The sequence below is a fragment of the Mytilus galloprovincialis genome, chromosome 2, assembly GCF_965363235.1.
Source record: "Mytilus galloprovincialis chromosome 2, xbMytGall1.hap1.1, whole genome shotgun sequence".
NCBI lineage: Eukaryota > Metazoa > Mollusca > Bivalvia > Mytilida > Mytilidae > Mytilus > Mytilus galloprovincialis.
In genome coordinates this window covers 37,447,694-37,470,600 of record NC_134839.1, presented here as the reverse complement: position 1 = coordinate 37,470,600, position 22,907 = coordinate 37,447,694, and the positions used below count along the sequence as shown (strand labels likewise).

The 22,907-nt window shown below is 31.6% G+C and overlaps 1 protein-coding gene across 6 annotated transcripts in view; it reads left to right on the top strand.

Moving 5' to 3' along the window:
• The window catches only part of LOC143063530 (monocarboxylate transporter 12-like), a 39,886-nt gene that overhangs the window by 6,274 nt on the left and 10,705 nt on the right, over positions 1-22,907 (top strand). The window contains exons 1-5 of one of the 6 annotated variants that reach the window (XR_012975034.1): positions 11,378-11,587; positions 14,635-14,778; positions 15,050-15,841; positions 18,411-18,507; positions 19,892-19,960. Coding sequence is in view for 5 of the 6 variants with exons in the window: in XM_076235730.1 (XP_076091845.1) it covers positions 7,762-7,954; positions 14,635-14,778; positions 15,050-15,841; positions 19,892-19,960 (1,198 nt within the window). In the remaining variant the exon portion in view is untranslated. Of the gene's footprint in view, positions 1-6,604; positions 6,782-7,713; positions 7,955-11,377; positions 11,588-14,634; positions 14,779-15,049; positions 15,842-18,410; positions 18,508-19,891; positions 19,961-22,907 lie in introns of those variants that run through there. The other 5 variants (XM_076235732.1, XM_076235730.1, XM_076235733.1 and 2 more) reach the window with 5 other exon arrangements.

Here is a 22,907-nt window from a genome sequence, read left to right as displayed (position 1 = left end):
GTTTAAAAAAAATGTGTGGCGTGACCCGTCCAACCAACCAAGATGGCCGCCATTGCTAAAAATAGAACATAGGGGTAAAATGAAGATTTTGGCTTATATCTCTGAACCCAAAGCATTTAGAGCAAATCTGACATGGGGGTAAAATTGTCTATTAGGTCAAAATCTACCTGCCCTGAAATTTTCAGACAAATCAGACAACCAGTTGTTGGGTTGCTGCCCCTGAATTGGTAATTTTAAGGAAATTTTGCCGTTTTCGGTTATTATCTTGAATACTATTATAGATAGAGATAAACTGTAAACAGCAATAATGTTCATCAAAGTAAGATCTACAAAAAAGTCAACATGACCAAAATTTCAGTTGACCTCTTAAGGAGTTATTGCCCTTTATAGTCAATTTTTAACCATTCAAAATTTTTAGTATTCTTTTAAAATAATCTTCTCCTCTGAAACTACTTGGCCAAATTTTACCAAACTTAGCCACAATCATCATTGGGGTAACTAGTTTAAAAAAAGTGTGTGGCGTGACCTGGCCAACCAACAAAGATGGCCGCCATTGATAAAAATAGAACATAGGGGTAAAATGAAGATTTTGGCTTATATCTCTGAAACCAAAGCATTAAGAGCAAATCTGACAAGGGATAAAATTGTTTATCAGATCAAGATCTATTTTCCCTAAAATTTTCAGACAAATCAGACAACCCCTTGTTGGGTTTCTGCCCCCAAATTAGTAATTTTAAATAAAATTTTGCAGTTTTTGGTTATTATCTTGAATATCATTATAGATAGAGATAAACTGTAAACCGTCTTCCAACTAAGCCCTTCAGAGTGAAAATTTCATATCTTCTCTCAATTATAAAATGGTTAAGTAGAGATATAAATATGTCATCCACTACTGATTAGGGGACAGATGATATAACATAAAACAGATGTTTAAAACAAAAACTGAGTGTGTAAATTTTTGATAAACCCTCAAGAAATTACAAAAGTAAAAAGTAAATATTCTGATTTAGTTTTACATGTACCTCATCAGATATTAAAAACAAGAAGCACAAGTTTTAAATAATGTATTATTTTTCATAGTTTTATATGTTATATTTAAGCTTTGAATCTTTAATATGGTAAATTTCGGTAAATTTCAACAGCCTAATTAAGTTCATTACATATACATTAATTTGTTGTTACTAAAATACTATGAGAGCTCAACCACACCCTCTTATTGCATGTATTGATAGATTGTCAAAATATGTTAAGAAGAAAAAAAAAAGAAAAGAATATAAGAAGAACAATTAGGTCTTTTTCATCTAGGGGATAGATCCCGTTGATACTAAATGATACCTCAATATTTTTATGGTAGGGTTGTGCCATTCTGGCCTAAAAAATGTACCAATTTTAATATACATGTAACATAACGTTCAGCACCTATAGTCAGGAGCAGATCCAGAACTTTTTGTAAAGGGGGTGCTGACTGACCTAATAGGGGGCCGCTCTAGTCACCAGTGATTCCCTAAATAATCAACCAATTTTTTCCCATGAAAAAAGGAGGGGAGGCATTTGGAACTTATTTTGAAGGTGAACTTTCATAATAATTCATATATTAGTTTAATTTAGTATAATAACATTGACTATTTATAATTTAAGATTCTAAATAGCATATTCATATATGAAATGAAGATCATACATACCCCAAATCAATATATAGTTATCAAACGTAAATGCATTTTATATAGTGTGTTATAAAAAGGAGGGTCATTTTTATATAAAACCTCTCAAAAAGGGGGAGGCAGTGCTGTGTATTTACTATTAATCCATTTATGCAACAATTACCACTTGTGGATCAGGATGAAATAACATGTGCTTCCTGTCATCTAACAAATTTTAATTGGAGTGACAGTTTAATTTAAAATTATGGTGTTTTTTTAAGTGGTGCAAATGATAGGCCCAACATCATTTTGATGTGATTTCTTGGGCTTAGTTGCAAGACTGTAAACAGCAATAATTTTCAGCAAAGAAAGATCTACAATTAAGTCAAACATGACCAAAATTTTCAAATGACCCCTTAAGGAGTTATTGCCCTTTATAGTCAATTTTTAACAATTTTCATAAATTTTGAAATTTTTTGTAAAATATTTTCCACTGTAATTACTGGGCCAAGTTCATTATAGATATAGATAATTGTAGCAACAAGAATGGTCAGTAAAGTAAGATCTACAAACACATCACCATCACCAAAAAACAATTTGTCATGAATTTATCTGTGTCCATTGTTTGATATGCACATAGACCAATGTGAGCGACACAGGCTCTTGAGAGCCTCTAGTTGACATATAGCTCTTCAACGGTTTCGGTACTTACACATCTTCGGATTTCAAGTGTTTGGCATTGAGCGTTCCTGATGAAGGTAAATCCAGAAAAGCGCTTCGGACGCATGAAATTATTAAACGTGTTTCAAATTGAATTTTAACTCAAGTCTGAAACAACTGGAGTGGAATTTTGCCATGGGTTACCAATGCTATCTTTTCTCCATCTTTAAAACACCTGTCTTGGATGCCGTTTTATCAGGCGCGTAGCTTCGTTTACGTCAAAACGCCCGGGCGTACACTTGGATTTTGATAAAATAAAAATAATCTCAATAAATCAAAAAGATCTGATTTGAAAGCTTGTAAATCTTTTTTCAATAGCTTGTAATTGCGAATAAAAGTGATGGAATTTACTTTCGATCAAATGGTACTGTATTATATAATTGTTAATTTTCTGTCAGTCAAAGTCTGAATCTAGTTGGCATTCTTTTTACTTTCCTTTTGTTTAAAGCAATTCATAATCCTGAGCTGAGATTCTAATATGAGCTTTGATTTTAGCCGAGCCTGTGACATTTTTTGTCGCGAAAGCAAGAAATAGCGATCCTAGTTTTCGTCGGGGGTTTCAACATTTAGGTTTAGTATGGTTAAATTTTTTTTAATATCAATTATGTTGTCAAACCTTCGTGAAATTTTACGAAAGTTGGACAAGCTTTTTATTCTCAAAAGAGTATCCAGAGCATAGGGATGAATTCATATATTTAATTCCCCCTCATTTTACTGATAAAAGAATTTTTTTTTTGCAGTTTTAATACAAGTAGATACTGTCTGTGGTAAAAGTTTGTTACACTTCAATTATTTTGTCAAACCTTTATCGAATTTTATGAATCTTTGGCAAAAGCTGTTTTGTCATTAATTCAAATTCAGATTCAAATATTGATTGCCATATAACTTTATACATTAAGTTTGTGACAAACAAAATAAGTAAACAAATTAATGTATGAAGAAAAATTTTAAGAATATATATGTTTTTTTCCATTGACATACGGACTTATCTTTTAACAATTAACAGACGGTCTAACTGTGATTATTATATTTTACATGATAAATTTGAAATAATTTTTCCGATATTGTCATATTCCATCTCAAGAAAAAAATCTACAGAAAATGTTCAATTATTCAAACTCCTGTAATGGACTGATAAATGGATTCAATTTTCGCTGGGAAGCTGTAATCCAGGCGAACACCACAGTCCCAAGGAACCCTTTACGAATTTTCATAATGCACCTAAACATCTATGCAAATTAATCACTTCATATCCATTAACGTCATTTGCACATAAAGGGGTTTTGTTACAGTTACTGCTTTGCCCTACGGTTCCTTATTAACATATTTTAAAGTAACTGGTTTGGATATTTTCTCTAACACCAATGACCATTCTAAATCAACACAAAACATAAAAGATTCAAAAGATAGTATGTCCAACTTGCTATTGATTACTGTTTAATGTCAGAAAAGGGCTTCCCCACAAACCCACTACTAGTAGATGTTAGAACTTGGATTCGATTGGGGCCCTCATACTTCTCGCCGAGATTAGGGCGTACACTCAAAAATAGCCTAGCTACGCCACTGTTTATTTGGCCAAATACTTTCCTTAAATATATCTATTATCAGTAATGTAAAACTTGGTATATATGGCAGTTCATTCAATCTTTGTTTTGTTTTTAAATCTCATGCATAAAAGGGATATTCTCCATCAGGATAGTATTAACCTCCCAAATTTAAACATTTGGATATAGTTTAAACCGTCCAATCATTCATTGTTTGAATAAAATTACTGGTGGAAGTGATCAGAATTAGGAAGTCCAGAAATTATATGCTGATGATTAACAATATTTGGTTTCAGCTTAGATAAATGAAAATCATCGGGCTTTCAAATCAAACTTACTTTGTATTTCCCTTCTCGCTACCTTTTTATTTTTAATTACGCTCTATATATCAAATTTTAAATTAATGAGAAATGTGCAATGAGTAATTATGTAGCTGAAGGTAACTGCGTGCAATAACACTATACACAAGTCAGCAACACAATTATACAAGGTAAAATACAATTTCCATAAGCAATGGAATAAGGTACGTGGTACCAACACAAAACATTGCAAGATTGGTCTAGTATCTATATAGTGTTGATTTCCTATCAAAATCATTGATTTAAACCGAAATGTTTTATTTGCAATATTTTGTTCACCCAAAATTCCCCAAACCCATATTGAAACTGATGGGTTGAAACATGAACATTGTCTCATTAAAATGTTAAGTGCAGACATTTTATACTTAATTATCAAATTCAATTGTTTTTTCGTTATCAATTTCTTCCACATAAATTTTACCTATGTGTTCATTTTCTCGTGTTCTAATTGTAATATGCTTTTAATCGGATTAATTCTCTTTGCAAATATTGGTTGAATAATTCAACAGTATATTTCAGTACATATAATGTTACTATGAGACGAATTTAAAGAAATCAATTACTGACTGATTTTTTTCATACCAAGTTATTTTATATATTAATAATTTTTAAGTTTTATACTTTATTTTATATTTTGTTGCGTTTTGTCTTTTTAAAGTATAGTTTTGTATTAATGTTTCCTATTAATATGTAATGTCCTTTATTTAGTTTTTGCAGGGTCCCATAACTTCGTACCTTTAAAATAATGTATGTTATATTTTCAAGAATTCCACAATGTATAAATGTAGCTTTAGATATATCGGTTTTTATTACACTTATATTTATTTTACAGTTACCTGAAACTATTTCTGGTTCGTTGCTGTTCGTAGTAATTGTCACACAATCGCGATCTCCTCACTAGTTAAAATTTAAATCTGTTCTCGAGTATAATTTATCATCAATATTTTAAAGCAATTAAAAAGGGAATGCAAGGAACTATTTCTTTTTCTATAAATGCGACACTAAAACGGAAGACGAATTTTTCTTAAATTGGAAAAGAGAGGTATTTCGGATCATGACCACAATGTAATAACTCTGTTTCCCCTGTTTTTTTTTTTTGTTTTTTTTTTTTTTTTATCATATTTTAATCAGATTGTAGTCATATTGTCCGGTAGTCTATTTGTCCATCCTTTTGTCCAACAAGTATTGTTGTCATTATTTTCACATGTAATACTGACCAGAATGATTTATTTAAGGGAAGCAACTAAACAGTGATAAGATTACACGTAAAATGTGCATGAGTGTATGAGCACTTTATAAAACAGATAATTCGTATCAAAATTTTTCGATATGTTAAATAAATTTAAATATTTTTAGCACATATTTCTTAAACACTAGTTAGCAAAATTGCTTCATGTTTGATCAGCTGTTCAGAAATGCTTCCTGATCTTTTTCATCTATACTTTGAATAATACAAGTGGTGTATGCCAGTATGACGACGCATGTATTCTTGTTTTTTTATTACGATGTTTTGAATTACACATTTTACTATATTCATGATGTCCTGAAAAAAAGTATCATATAACGTCATTGCTTTCATTGTCATGCTTTTAACGACTGTTTTCAGCATTTATAATTATATTTAAATTAACAGGTATCACAGGTTGAAATGTATCCCCTGTTTTACAAAAAATTGTAACTTGAGAAACAACTGAGGAATGTATCCTACCTACTTCCGTGATTACTTAAATTTTAGTTCAACTGATTCCAATATCTTCGTTTCGTAAATCTAAAAGAAATCAAAAGTATAAAATAAATAACTATTTGTTGACACGATTAATCATAAATAAACTGTTTGTTCTAATAATGGTCACATCATGAAAAAACACATTCTAATTTACAAACAATGTATTTTTCAAGGATGTGATACAACTTGGAATATAGACTTCATAATGTTTTTTTAATGTATCAAAATCTGTTGTCAGTACTCAAACAAAAGACTTTTCTCGGTGCCACTCTTCATTCCAATGATGACTGCTACATACCATTTTAAGACAGAAACTATATAATACTATTTAAATAACCAGACACAAGTTGTTTCCTTTTCCTTTTTCCTTTTTCGATATTCAAATTTTGAAAAATATTACAAGTTCTGGTATTTAAATAACGAATATAACTTGGTGGTCCTTAAATACAGTTGTTGAGTATGTCATCAGCTAGTACTTCATGTGTAGGTTATAAATTTAGAACGAATATATCAACAGTTCATACTTCAGTGAGTTAAAGAAGAAATGTTTAAAGTATAAAGATCATTATGATATGATGTCATTTCTTTTGCATTAGGATATACAGATGTTTAATATCTACCCCTCCCCGAAATGGCTTGTTGTTCTAAGTGGATTTTGTTGCTGTTTTCTTGGAGCATCGATTCCTTACATATCAGGGATTATACATTTAGAAATATTAGAAAACTTTGACATAACAGACGTACAGGCATCTTGGGCAGGATCAATATTCAACAGTATAGCAATGTTCAGTTGTAAGTTAAAGTATGAGCGATTTGTTTTAGTTTAAACTAATAATAAATTGCATGGAGGCTAGTTCAAGTTGAAAATTAATCACGAGAGATATGTATTATGAATAATGACTTTTTTTTTTTTTAGCAAGGGTATGGAAATATAGCTACTTTTAAGTAGTAAACAGTTTTCGAAAATGACTCCTTTTCTATCTAAAAGTCACATTGAATCATCCTTTTTTGGTCCCTCAAGAAAATGTGTACTAGTTCAATAAAAATGGACAACGCCACACCAAACTCCAAAACATATAAATGAGCTGAAATTGAAAAAAAAACACACAAGACTAACAAAGGCCAGCAGTTCCTAACTTATAACAGGTGAAAACATGCGGTTGTGTTTAAACATGCTTTGTGCTTTGTGAGATCTTACCCCCCCCCCCCCCCCCCCCCCCGTTTAGACCTCTGTCCAATACAGAATAAACAAACACATAGCAATACCCACAGTAAAACTCAGTTTGAAAGAAGTATGAGTCCGATGTCAGAATAGGTAACATAGAAACTAAGCACAATGACAATAATACATAAATTAATAAGGGACTTCTAGCATGCCAGCGTCAGACATCGATTAGAATGATTGACAGATTATGTCTTCGTCATATTCAAATCAAACACAGTACCTCCCGTTGGGATTTATAGTATCATACCATGTTGAAATATAGATGTGAAACATAATCCGTATCATGCCAACAACTGGTTTAAGAATAAATGTGTTAATTACCAATGCAAAGACCCTATGAATGAATCAACATTGATACGAAATATGTTGTTTTGTGGTCCTTAACTTTTGTTGTTGAGTATATCATAAAGTATTACTGCGTGTGTAGGTTGTTAATTTAAACCGAATGTTTTCTTAATGAAAACAGTTCATACTTCAGTGAGTTAAAGAAGACATGTTTAAAACATAAAGATCAATGTGATATAAGTTATTTCTTTTGCATTAAATTATGCAGAAGTTTAATATTTACCACTCTCTACAATGGTTGATTGTCCCATGTGGATTTTGTTGCTGTTTTCTTGGAGCATCGATTCCTTACATATCAGGGATTATACATTTAGAAATAATAGAAAATTTTGATATAACAGACGTACAGGCAGCATGGGCAGGATCATTATTCAACAGTATGTTAATGCTCAGCTGTAAGTTATAAATGAAGCATGTGTGATTTGTTATAGTAGAAAAAAATCACTGGAGTTTAGTACAATATGAAAATTAAGCATGAGAGGTAGGTAAGCATGAATCATGACCTCTTTGTCAGCATGGGCACAAAAATATTTCTACTTTTAAGTAAAAGAGTTTTATTTAAAGCCCACAAAACAGACAGATGTGGAGAAACTTCGTTGCTGCCCCACACGCCAATGGGCGTAATGGGCAGTAAGTAAGTAAGTAAGTCAAATTGAATCCCTTTTGGCAGTTAAACAGTTCCGATGGACTGTAAGGGATGTCATTCTTATCAGCATGCAGGAGATGTTTGTTACTGGACTGAAAATTAAAATTCGGAGTGTTTCTTTTTTCTTTAACGTTATCTCTATTTTTCTTTTTTCTCTCTTTCTTTCTATAATATGTTTCATTTTCCGCTTTTAAGTTTTTCTTGTCCATGTTTTTGTTCTATAGTTTTTTTATACTACTTTTTTTTTCTTGTACGTAAAATTGAGAATGGAAACTGAGACTTTGTCAAAGAGACAATAACCAAGGAGCAGATATCATATAAAGGCCACCAATGGGTCTTAAACGCAGCGAAAAGAAATCCCGCAACAGTAAGCGAGTTTCAGCTGGCCCCTTAACAAAAATTTGTACAAGTTAAGCAAAAATGGATGTCCCACTAATCTCCGAAACATATCAATGAACCAAAATAGAAATAATAAAACAAATATGACTTACACAGACCAGAGGGTTTCGACTTGGGGAGGCGTAAAAATGCTGCAATGTTAAACATGTTTTGTGAGATCTCAAGCCTCCCCATATACATCGAGCTAATGTAAAACTCATTTTAAAATGAGTCCACGTCCGATGTTATTATAGGTAACAGATGAAACTAAATGACAATAATACACATACATTAACAAAGGACTAATAGCAGAATTTATCCAAGGGCTTGTACAGAAAGGAGAAAATAAATTAGCCCAGTCTTTTAATTTCACCTTTCGGTATATTGATGATGTACTGTCTCTTAATAATAATAGATTCAGTGATCACATACATTTAATATATCCAAGTGAACTTGAAATTAAAGATACTACCGACACAGATAAATCTGCTTCATAGTTAGACCTTTTTCTCGAAATGACTACTGATGGTAGGTTGAATACCAAAATTTATGACAAACGTGATGATTTTAATTTTCCAATAGTCAACTTTCCATTTCTGTGTAGCAACATCCCAGCGGCACCAGTATATGGGTCTCAAGTGACACGTTACTCTAGAGCTAGCTCAAAGTACGTTGATTTTGTTGAACGAGGAATACTGCTTTCTCAAAAGTTGCTAAGACAGGGCTATGAACCAATCAAATTAAGGTCATCACTCAAGAAATTTTACGGTCACCATCATGAGCTGATTAGCCATTATGACAAAAATGTGTCAGAAATCATGTCTGATATTCTTCCTCAGTCATAAGAATCTTCCATCATTACCGAACTGAACAAAGAAATAACACGACTGGTGCCGTATACGGTGCAGGAAATGCTTACCCTTCCGGAGCACCTGATTTCACTCCCGGTTTTTAGTGGAGTTCGTGTTGTTTCTTAATTATCATTTATAACTGTTGATGTAAATTTCCTTTGGTTTTGGGAGTTTTTGTTTACTCCTTGGTTTTGATTGTTATTGTCTTACTGATCACGTGAGCTCAATACCTCAATTAAACTGACAGAAAGGTTATGTCTTCATCAAATGAAAATTAGGCAGTCCCTACCGTTAGAGCTTAAGTTTCATACCATCATAAATTATAAACCGTAGCATGCCAACAACTGGTTTTAGAATAAATGTGTTTATTTCAATGCAAAGATACTTGGGGTGAAACCATATGAATTCAAAACAAGGTTATTTGTAATGAGCTGACAACAGTATTGTAATAACTATATTCCTTCTGAACAAGTCTGCATACAGCTTTTGTTAGCTTTTGAGTTGAATGACGACATGCATTTAATTGCTTTGTATAAATATTACCATGAACGATTAAATGTGAAATTATGAAGATGTCTGCACGATGATTTATTTTGTAAATGTGTTGACAAGTTTGTGATATCGATAACCCTGGTGTTATAATTGTTCAGTACTGCAATTATGACAATGCTTTCTTTCATTGAAGTAAAATACGTTGCTATATAAACGAGCAAATCAAACAAGTTGAGATAGGATTGTGACAAGGAAACTTCACTATCGACATAAATGGAAAATTAACAATAGGAAATGAAAAATCATCTGTTTTATCGTAAATCTTGATATGAGGCGTTAAATATAATAAAGATATCAAGATTCATGAAAGAGCAGTGCGCATTGTTCGTATTAGATTCTGCTTCTGCCACTTCTTCTTTTCTACAACTTCTGCTTTTCTTTCGTTAAATACATGTAGATATAGGTTTTTTTAGTTTGTCAACCTCATTTAGATTTTGATACGTTTCATCTTTCATTCTTATTTATGTTCCCAGTTTTAACCTCTTTTTCTTTTAACCTGAGTTTCTTTGAAATATTTTTTGTAAAGTCCTTTATTTAAGTTTTTGTTAGGTCCAATAACTACTTTTTATCTTTAAATTTATTTATGTTATGCTTCTACGAATTCCAGAATGTTTAAATGTATTTATAAATAAGTCAGTTTTTATTACAATTGTTCATTTTCCGATAACCCGGATCTTTATTGGATAACATACGGTAAAACATTCAACTACATACAATTATCTTATTTAGCCATTGACAAGAAGGATAACATATACAGTATAATACAATTCATGCAATACTTTATACTTATAGTATAGTGTTACATATATTAGGACAGTATAAATCTACAATATTGATTTTGTTTTTCATATTATTTAACAAACAATTAATTACTAATATAAAAAAATCTTGGGATCAAAAGCCTTAAAGAACAGAAATAACATATGTTATAAAACATTTTTAGAATGTAGTAAAAGTATTAACAGATAATATGTTTAGACTAGATATGAATGTTTATCCGGCTTTGAAATCGAATTAAGTATGGAATAACTAATTCAGGAATTGAAATACTAGTATAGAAAAAAGTTCAACAGAAAAAGGACATTCATTCACGAATGTGTGTGATGCATTAGTTCATTTCCAGTGCTGTTTAGTCACGAGTTGACATTTTTCAATGTCTGAATTCCTGGATTAGCTATTCTTTTATTTGCATTGACCTTGGACGATTTTTAGGAAGTACATATAATATAAATCAAAGGTAAATGTTATTTGGTTGTTCTTAACTAGTGTGGTTGAGTTAGAGTATAATATAGAGTAGTACTTCGTGTGTAGGTTATTGATTTAAAACGAATGTGTCCTTGATAATAACTGCGAGTTAAAGAATTGTAAAGATTATTATCACGTAATATTATTTCTTTTGAATTAAGTTATGCAGAAGTTTGATATTTACCACCCTCAACAATGGTTGATTGTCCTATTTGGATTTGTTTGCTGTTTTCTTGGAACATCGATTACTTATAAATCAGGGATTATACATTTAGAAATAATAGAAAACTTTGATGTAACAGACGTACAGGCAACTTGGGTAGGATCAATATTCAACAGTATGCTTTTGCTCAGTTGTAAGTTAATAAATAAAGCATCCGGTGATTGGTTCTAGTTATAATAAATCATTGGAGGTTAGTAAAATTTGAAAATACACCCGAGAGGTAGAAAAACATGACCTCTATGTAAGAGTACAGAAATATAGCTACTTTTAAATTATAGACTATTTTTAATATTGAAGGCTTTTTTCTATTCTTGTCATCGCTTTCAGATTCTTGAGAAACATTTTGTTCTTCTGCTTAAATTAGAATAACGCTATATCAACCTTCATCAGGAACATATTGTTACGTATTTTTCTCTTTATGTCGGTTTAAAGTTTAATAAGGATTCAAATTGAATATAATTGAACATCAGGAGTCGAGTTTTTGTGTAAGTTGACCATGTTATCTTTTTTGTGTTTAAAATATCTGAATGTCATTTTAATCGGTCAAATATATACTTATATACCTATTATATGTATTGAAAAAATTGATACATTAAATACTTAGTGTATACAAATTATTACAATATCATTTATTTTATTTAAAAATGTTATGCATGAAAGAGATACTTATATCAGTAAAGAGCTTCCGAATTTAAAAATCATAATATTGTTAAATCGACATACCAACAATTAAATATCGGATTTAAATTACTTGTGGTTGTGATCGGTGCTTGAAATTTTAGAAATTATATCTATAGATAATTAACAATATTGGGTCAAATCACACTCATTTTGCCATTATCATCTAACCATCATTTTTATTATGTTTAGTACGTTCTATAAATGTAACATGTTCTGTTAATAACAAATGTGCAAAACAAATCTTTAGGTAAATGCGTCAAGGTTAAAGCTTACAGAAGTCAACAAAATAATTGACACAAGGTTAAATTCAATTTCCGTTAATATTTAAAATAAGGGACCAAATGCAATAAAAAAAAATGACGAATTTAAAATCATGTTTTTTTTATTTCTTATCAAAACTATGACGAAAGAAAAAGTTGCATATTTTCAATTTTATTAATTGCAAAATTAATTGAAAACCATATGCTTTTGTTATCATTTCATACAAAATAAAATTGACCCTTGTGTTCATTATCACGATATATTCTTCTCATTCTCAAACATGGAAAGATTTTCTGAATCAAATGTATTCGCTTTGTAAATAAATGTTTTTTCATTTGATAATTTAACAGTTTTTCCTATTTATAAAATGTAATCACAAAATGCAGTTCAATATTCTGTTTCGTTACTTTTGTTGATTAGTATATTTATAATGAGTACGTACATTGTTACTCGGGGACTCACAAACTAAAAACAATTAATAATGGACAAGTAGTGAATTTTACAAAAAAAAATCTTTTTATGAATTTTATTTATTTTTTAAATAGAAATGCTATGATACATTCACAGCAATAATCGTCTGCTAAATGGGAGTGTTTTTCTGAACGATCGCGAGTACCTTCAGTAACAAAAATGCAAAACAATTATGATAAAACATTGTGTTTCTAAAATTTAATTTAGATACATAAAATAACGAGCTCTTCAGAAAAAAGAAAAAGGAAAAACTGATTTGTATTTCCCTTCTCCTTACCTCTTTTTTTGGTACGTACTATAAATATAAAAACTGTTATGTTAATAATAAATGTAAAAAAGTATAAATGTAACTGAAGGTGAATGCGTGCAAGGTTACGCCATACACAAGCCAATAAAAGAAATGATTCAAGGCAATACACTTGACACTATTTCCGTAAATAATGAAATAAGTTACATTGTACTAATGTAATAATTGCAAATCTTATATTCATAGAGTGTTGTTAATATAACTAAAACGTTGATTTTAAGGATGTACTTAAGTGAAATTGAATACATCAAGGCTTTAAAATTGATACTATAAGTCAGAAAAGCATTAGTTAAGGAACAAAATAGGCTAAAATATTGATGGTTATGGTCGGAGCTCTATTTCCAGATATTTTAGTTTTAATAAATGGCGGGAAAAGGCCCACTCGGACTTTTACCTTATGTTTGCATTGGAATTATATATGGGTCTTAAATCGTTATAAAAAAATCAAGAATCTTCTTAAAATTTTGTAAATGACCTTTTATGAGCTTGAGTTATTGAAATCTTTTTATGAAAAAAAAAAAATAGGTGTTATGGGGCAAATAGTTTACCATGTATTAAGCATGTTAAAGGAAAAAACCAAGGAGTAAGACCATTTGACGTAAATTTCTAAACCTCACCTAAGAACATCTTTAAGGCATAACTGCAAAATTTGTTTATTCCAGATTTTATTGATTTCAAAATTATTTTGTTCATTCTCGAAATCAATCATGTCAATATTTTTTTTAAATCATTTTTTTCAAAATAGAATAATCCTTCTTTAATCAAAGGAGGTACACCTCTGAGGAGCCAAAAATTTGTAGAATTAAACTTTGTCTTAATCTGATTTTTGGGTTTATATTACGGTAAAAAATAAGCGAACAAGCTGAGATATATGAACAGTATAAGATGGTGACAAGGAAACGTCACCATCTTCAAACGAATTATTAAGAGGAAAATAAAAAAAATATTCTTTTAACGTAAATTGTGGTAGTAAGCTTCCCGTTAAGATACAGATATCAAGATCCAAGAAAGGGCATTTTTTATGGTTATTATCTTAATAAATGCACTAGTATCTGCTTGCCAATATGCGTTTAGCCGGTGATTGATTGATTGTCGTTTATCATGTTTGTATTTCCTTATTGTTCTTGGGCTATGCTGTTTTGGTATGGTTGGCATGTTTAGCACGTGCCTGTCCCAAGTAAAAATATTTTTTTCAGGGCCGTAGTACTGTCTGCGACACTCTAGTTTCGCCATAACATACCACTTGTGTGTTAGCTTCCAAACGTTATGATAATAAGCATGTTTACAATATTTCAATAGTTGCGTATACAAATGTTTTACATGGTGGTACGAAAAGTGAAAACAGCCACAATAGTTTAACATCATCATAACTTGAAACGTGAATTTCAGGTACTTTCCGTTTTTTAATTTTCCTCGGAGTTCGGTATTTGCGTTTTTAACTTTTTTCTCCTGTTTTATAGGTCCGATGGGAAGCCTTCTCGCGAACACCTTCTCCTGTCGGGTATGTATTATGACAGGATCTGTTGTTGGTCTAATTGGCTTTGTTCTAACCAGCCTGACAGAGAATATCTATATTATATATGTTACATATGGACTAATAGCAGGTATGATATAATATGTCTATCAATTTGCATATATTTTTGTCTAAAGAAATAACATGATATACAATCAAATTGGTCATCTTTTACACAGACAATAATGATATGCCATTTATTTTAGCCAAAACAACATTTAACATACCCATTGATAACATAATCAAACAATATCGTTTATGGAAAAGACTATATTAGTTGCAATAAACTAGTGTCTGGTACTTTTGTCATTGTTTTGGACAAAATAATATGTTTAAGTTACCGTCTATTATTTTCCATACAGGTACAAGTCAGTCGCTGATATACACAGGAGTATTAGTTTCAGTTGGATACTACTTTGACAAAGGGCGTAGCATAGCAACAGGAATAGTAGTTAATGGCTGTGGAGTGGCTATGCTTGCACTCCCGTCTATTATGCACCAATGTGTTTCATCATTCGGAATTCATGGAACATTTCGTCTTATTGGTGCGGCTTTTTTCCAGTGTGCAGTATTTGGCGCATTGATGAGACCTAATAATGTCGAAATGAACCGAAAAATGGAAAATAAAACTAAGAATACCAAAGAATTATATGATAACCAATGTGTAAGATTGGGAAAATCTGTTAGGAATAGTTTATCGACGTTGGGAAGTGTTGAATTTTTCCTATTTTGTTTAAGTACGTTTTGCTGGAATGTTAGTTTTAACATTTCTTATCTTTATTTTCCTAAATATTTTAAAACCAATGGCGTTTCAAAGTTAGATGTAAGCTATTTGATTTCAGCAACGGGTATAGGTAATATCTGTGGTCGATACCTCATTGGACTAGCTGCAAGTGACCGTGAAATTGATAGCCGTCTCTTATTTTTTGGACAGTTCAGCTTGATTGGAATTTTCACTCTTTTCTTACCATTTTTGAAAAGTTTTACTATCCAGTTTGTATACATGACGGCCTTTGGATTATATACAGGGGGTGTATGGATTTTACAGACTGTTATACTTGTTGAACTGGTTTCCCTATCCAATTTAGCTTCCGGGTTTGGTATCGCAATGTTATGTGGTGGATTTGGTCAGCTGGCTGTGCCTCTTCTCGCAGGTAATTTTTATTTAATAAAAGATCATCTCAAAAACAGACTCCTTATATGAAAGATTTAGATAAAGAAAATTGCATTTCAATCGAAAGTCAACACAAAAAGCGCTGACTGCTTATTGTATATATTATAAGGAAGAGGTTGGGAGTCAACAACCTAACGATATAAAATGATATTTTGAAGACAAAATACACTGACAAGCAGTAGATGAGTGTCTATATTTGTCTTGTTAAATCGCACCATCTGGAGAAAATTTGAATAAATTTATCGTTGACATAAATTAAAGATCTGCTATCAGCACCCAATTCCTAAATGACTATATCAAGGCCACCAATTGGTTTTCAACACAGCGAGAAAGTCCTGCACGTGGAGGCGGGCATCAGCTGCTCGCTTACCATAATGTATACTAGTCAAGCGAAAATGGACGTCACACTCGGCTACGAAACATATAAATGAACCAAAATTTAAAAATAAATGACTTTACTAACAAAAGCTGAAATAAAAACACCGACGAGGTTTTTGAGCTTGGGTAGGCACACAAACATGTGGCTGGCAGGTTTCGGACCTTGGGCAGGCACTTTTCGTAATTCTGTCTTGGAACATTCACCTTGCAAATGAAAGTGTTGTTGCCTGAACCAGATGTATGGCATAACTAACCCTCACTCTAAAGCACTCATTTATAATTCCAAGTCTGATTTATGTTATTTGTGCAACTTAGACACTCATAAAACCTAAGACCTTACAAAACACTGTTTCATAAATTATCAACCATCAATACATCATAATGAAAGTACAAGTATTATAAAATTTATTCGCATGAGAGTTGAACAGTGTCCAGATGAAAACTCAACACTAGGTCTATTGCCGCCTTACAATTTTCGAAATGGAAAATATGTTGCTCTGGCTCTTTTTGGTTCAGAGTTTGGCATTCTCCAAAAAAACAAGGCCGTAACTAGGCATCTTATTTTAGTGAGGCAAAGTAATTGAGCCGAGCGAAGCGAGGCGAAAAAAATTTTTTGAGGGTACGAAATGAATGGTGCAAAATCCTGCATTCTAGGCATTTTTAGAGAGTTTGATAATGTTTTGAATTTGGACACTTTTTATATAAATTTTTCATATTTTAAGACTTTTACTAACACCAAATTTTCAACAACTTTATTAAAATTTATATGTAAGATAATCATTCAAATATCACTGATTTGAGTCTGCTGCCAGAACATAGAACAAACATCGATTCAGTAGAGTTTGCCAAATTTTTCTATGGCCGGTTCAGTCAAATCGTTTCAGAATCATAATTTGGTCTGCTGATATCCTTATCGGAATGAACATGGAGCATGGCAAGACCGCACAATCTCTCGCCACTCATGCATACTCTTTTCCAAGTTTTCAGTCGTTTTAGGGCAGTCTGTGTTTCTAAAGGTAGCACATTATCATCAACACAATGATCAATGTCTTCTTCCAATTCCTTCTCCATCAGCAATTCGGTAGCAGCATCGGTAGTAACAGTTTTGTTTGCAAGAGGAAATCAAGCTTTCCTGTAAGCACCATCATACAGTCGCAGTTACAAAATATTAAACTCGCTTTTATGCTGACAAAGAGTAGACAAACTAGGGATAGAATGAGATAAGATACATGTATATGATTCTATCTATAGAGTAAGTATGTATGATATGGGTACAGGGGAATTGGAATGGAGTTTTTGACGTTTACATGTAGTTCCGTAATTTCAAATTATTTCTGGAAATAGTTGGTGGTATTTTAGTTCCAGAATCTATAAATTTAGGGGTTAGGGGTTGGGGGTGTCCGATTCCGAAACCCCTAATATAAAGAAACAAAATTCCGTTGTCCCGAATAAGTAAAGACAAAATCCTGTGTAAAAGGTTCTACCATTCCTCAATAATTAATATCAAATTGGAATATGGGATATTCTTTCAATTTTTAAGGTTAAAGAAACATGGATAAAAACTAATCCATGCATTCATGTTTCATATTATTTATATTTTAAATTTATATTCTGTAAAGAGAAAGATTAAAGTTCGTGAAATGAATATGCAGACAGGACTGCCCCCTTGCGATGCCCAGTACTTGATTTGTCAAAAGTGGGTGAAACTGAGAATTGAATACGCAGACAGGACTGCCCCCTTCCGAAGACCAGTACTTGATTTGTCAGTCTACTTATCGTTTTTGGATTGTTCTAATGAAGTTATATGCAATACTCAGACTCTGTTCACAAAAAAACTAGTTTACTAGAACTATTCCTTCTTTACCTTCAGTGTCGCTTTTCCTTTTCTGCAAGAGCCTGTTTTTAACTAAAGATCCATAATGATTATCGTTACTAGGTTAATGTAATCGAGAAACATCACTCGTTGAGATGCTGAGTTATATCCAGGAAGAATAGTTTAAAAGGAATTATGACAAGTTATAGAAATTAAGGTTGAGACAGAACAACAATCAAATGACTATTATATTTATATATATGTATTAAAAAAAAATCAGTGTCGAAATTTTAGTGAGGCAATTGCCTCACTTGCCTCAAGGGTAGTTACGGCCTTGAAAAATGTCTTGGATTTACAGGTAACGTCCTCTATCAAACGGAGAGTTACTGATTTATATAAAAATCTTCAATGCTTTGTCTTGGAAAAAGCCGTAATATCCAGAAAGAGGTAAACACGTGAGTATCAAATTGTTGTAGTCATTTCTTGATAGACATGCAGGTTTTATGAGCCGGAACTTGGAATGTCGCAAAGTTTTTTTTTTTGTAATACCGGTAATAAGTACTTCCTGTACCAGTATTAATATTTTAGAATCATTTCTTTTTTGTATTTTATATTTTTTGCCATAATTCATTTCACTTTGAGTTTTTTTATAATATTACCGGGATCCTGTTCCAGTCTCTGCTGCTTGTCAGTGTGTTCCTTCGTATCAAAACAACAACGCACCAAAACGTTCTTTAATGGAAATAAAAAAATACCCGACACTATAATATCAAAAAATGAAATGAAAAACGGAATAAGGTTTATGTTCTTGACGTTAAAAATCGCTTACTAGTTGAAACATTAGTTATAATTACGTGTTCTTGATTAGTTGATACAGTATTTATTGAAAATAATCATGATATTCCAATTCAAGTGACCGCAAGTGGGTTTCTTTTGTAATCCAATACAAATGACTAAGATTTGTTATCTGGCAAACAATGACTTGATGAACATGCTCACATCCTTAAATCGCATGAGATTATATATAACAAAAAGTAAAATCACAAAAATACTGAACTCAAAGTAAATCCAAAACGGCAAATTCCTAATCAAATAGCAAATCAAAATCTCAAACACATCAAACGAATGGATAACAACTGTCATATTCCATACTTAGTACAAGCATTTTCTTATTTCTTATGTAAAAAATGGTGGCTTAAACCTGGTTTTGTAGCTAGCTTAACCTCTCATTTGTATGATAGTCGCATCAAAGTCCATTATACTAACAACGATGTGTGCACAAAACAAACAGACGTAATCGGTAAAAATGTCAAAAATAGGTTTACAGCAATCAACATTGTGTTATAATAATCTTAATTACTATTAAAAATATATGGAAAAAAGCACAAAAAAAGGCATTATAGACAAACGACATTAGCAAAAATTAAAGACAAGAATACAAAAAGTTAACATAGCCCAATAATATAATGTATACAACATCGTATGCACCAAAGAAACACAAAAGGCATAGAGACAAACCTCAATGTATTAGTTCCAAATATGTACCAGTCGACAGGTATGTACTCTATACTGTGTAGCAGTTGGCAGTTTTGTTGAAAATATGTGTAATCCGACTTATATAAGTAATTTCTCAGTAAGACGTTTGTCATGTGATAGTCACGACATGCTTAAAAATATAAATCAGCTGTAAAACATGTAATGACATAAATAAGATTAATCATATTTTCCAAGCACAGCAAAACAAAAACAATAACTTTGCGTAAAATACAATGTACAACTATGAATTATGAATTGCAGAAAGAAATGACTTCAAACTTTCTCAATTTTAACTATTTGCAGAAATATTGGAAAATGACAACCATGACAACGTACCAGATATAGATCTACCAAAAGTATTCGCTGTATCAGGTAAACATAAGTGTTTTGAATAATAATCAAATAGAGACAACAAATAAGGCTGTCCCGGGTTTAACAATAGCATGTTGTAGAGGAATATACTAATGTAATCACAAACATATTTGGTTGCTAGGTACCTTAAAAAAAGAAAAGATTACGAAGTGTCAAGTTTGGTTGAAAATTTTACATGTAAATTGTGATATCTCAGACCCTTCTGAATCCTAAAATATGTAGTTGTTAGGTAGTTTTATGAATTGGCAGTGATTTTTCAAAGCTACCTCTATAGTAGCAATTACTATAATGTGATAAGTCATGCATTTATGAATTGAAAAATATATGTTGTGAATATGCATTCATTGAAATAATCTACAGAATAATGTATTCCGGGATCTAACATGTAGTTTCTGAAGGTTAACGGGTGCGTTAGTATGCACATTAGACGTAATTGATATGTCGTGTGTTTTCATTGGTTTATAAATTTACTCGACACTACAATGATCAAAGAGTTTTGTACATTTTTATAATAAGTGTTAACTTTTTCCAGCGGTTGTGCATTCTAGACAATATGCTACAATACGTCGCAAACCTCAGTCGAAAACAAACAATCAATCAATCAAGACTTCATCTTGTTTCGGTTTGATTTGTTCATTTAACTATTTTCTATATGTTTAATTTGATTTGATAGGCTTGTGATCGACGCGGGGCGTTTGCGCTTTTGCATAGGATATTTACGCTTTGTATTCTTGACGCTTGCGCTTCAAATCATAGGACATTTGCGCTTTTTAAAAAAGTTGAATTTACTTACGTAATGATTTAAATTACAGGAAGACGAAAAGCGCAATTAATACAGGTTAATCAAAATTTAAAGCGCAAATGTCCATACTATTTGACGCGCAAATGTCCTATCGATTTACAGGTAAAAAAGCACAAACGTCCTGTGCCCCTTGTGATGATAGTAGCGTTCACATCCTGCACGAGTGGTCTGAAAGTTGCCTATTAAAAAAAAATGTCTCCTCTTATCCCCATACGCTATTTTTTATAACTGTTTCGCCCTTTATTCCTGTCGGTCAACTCGGATGCAAAACCTACCATTGGTATTATGTTTTTGTTAATATGTTCTTGGTTAAAAGAATATAAATAACATACCGGTATGCCGCTGAGCATTAAGAAAACCACAAAAAGTACATTCAAGTAAATGGTGATAATAGGATTTTTACATCGAATGACCGTGAGGGCATTTCAGTGTATTGTTGCCACAGACATTTCTACCCACGTGGCTATCGTTATTGACTGATAACTAAACAGAACACAACATTCCTTATCGCTTGTAATACATCAATTTCATCAATAAATATTCATGAAAATTATTTTTAAGAACATAGATAAATAGTTTGAAAATGTTTTGTCGTGGGAAATATATATATATCAATTATAACAAATCAAGAATACCGAAAATTTGTGTTTACGCATGATGAAGAATATTCCAAGAAAATTTTGGGGGAAATGTGAATGCCTACTTAAATCCAGTCTATTAGAAAACCCGAATTATGACAGAAGGGTGTCCACCATGCGCTTGCACTGCACTATTATTAGAATAGTAGAATAGAAAGATACAAAAAAATGTATACAAAAGATGAAACTATATAAAAGCCATACCTTGACCTATAATGGTTTATAAATTGTTACTTGGACGGAGAGTTGTCTTATAGGCACTCATACAACATCTTCCTATATCTATGTAAATGTAATTAACAAACATTTATATAATATATAACAACAAACCAGAGTATACTAAGTTGTATCACTATTATGTAATAGTTATTACGGTGAGGTTGAATTCCCACTCATTTATTCATCATTAGCGCACGAACTTGTCTCAGATTTTTTTTATGTCTATGTACCTTCACCTCACTTTCAGGTATAGAGATGTTATTTTTTTGTGACCACCCAAAAGAACTTGCGGTCATCCTATGTTCAGTATTTTAGTACTTTGATTCTGTTTTTGATCCCATAATAATCTTGTCTGTAGGGTTCGTATGATTGATTCCGACATCATTGGTCAAGGATTATATCAAAATGTGCGATTAGAGTTTTAACTTCGCATTCTTATTAATTTGAATGTAACTAGTCAGAAGAAAACCCCAAATAAATATTATTCAATCATTTTGAACTCGAGGAGTAAATAAAAAAAAAAAAAAAACTGTAAAACCTTCTGCATTGACAACTATAAATATTGTACGTTTCATTAATTCAAGCTTAATCTATATCTGGTATCAGCTATAAATCTTTGTATACATGTAAGAGAGAGGTATATTTCTGTAGTCGAACTTTTTTCTTCAACAATAACAAAAAAAAACCTTATATTTTCAAAAACATCCAGTCAAGATTATAAATATTTTAAAAAAAACAATGTCTTTTTTTTTTCTTCAAAATTAACTTTTAATTGTTCGCTCTCCTCCAAGAAATTAATTCAAAAGAATGAATGACGTCTTCAAAGATTTCACTCGTTTATAGGTTTTGGTAATGAGGCATTCTTTGCGATATAAATGATATAAATATTAGTTTTCACCTGTGCTAAATTATTTTATTTATAATTTTGTAACTATTTTCCTTCATTTTTTGGGCAAATTATTTATTTTCATTTATCTAATTGTTAAGCAATATCCCTTCCCCAAAAATTGAATGGACGTTCTCGTCAGTGTGATATGAACTTATAATTATGATTTGGGACAAATATCAAAAATCAAATGCCTACGACACATTTTACAGGTACTGCAGGAGTCTATTCATAAACTACAATGAAGTCGAATGCACAAGGGCCATCAAAAATGTTATACGGATGTTGAAGGGCATGTATTCAAACTTATCCACTTGGACCAGGAGTGTCCAGGTGTATTCAAATAATCCCAGTGTCTCTGTGCTGGGTATGACCTCCCTTACATATGATACAAAACAATGT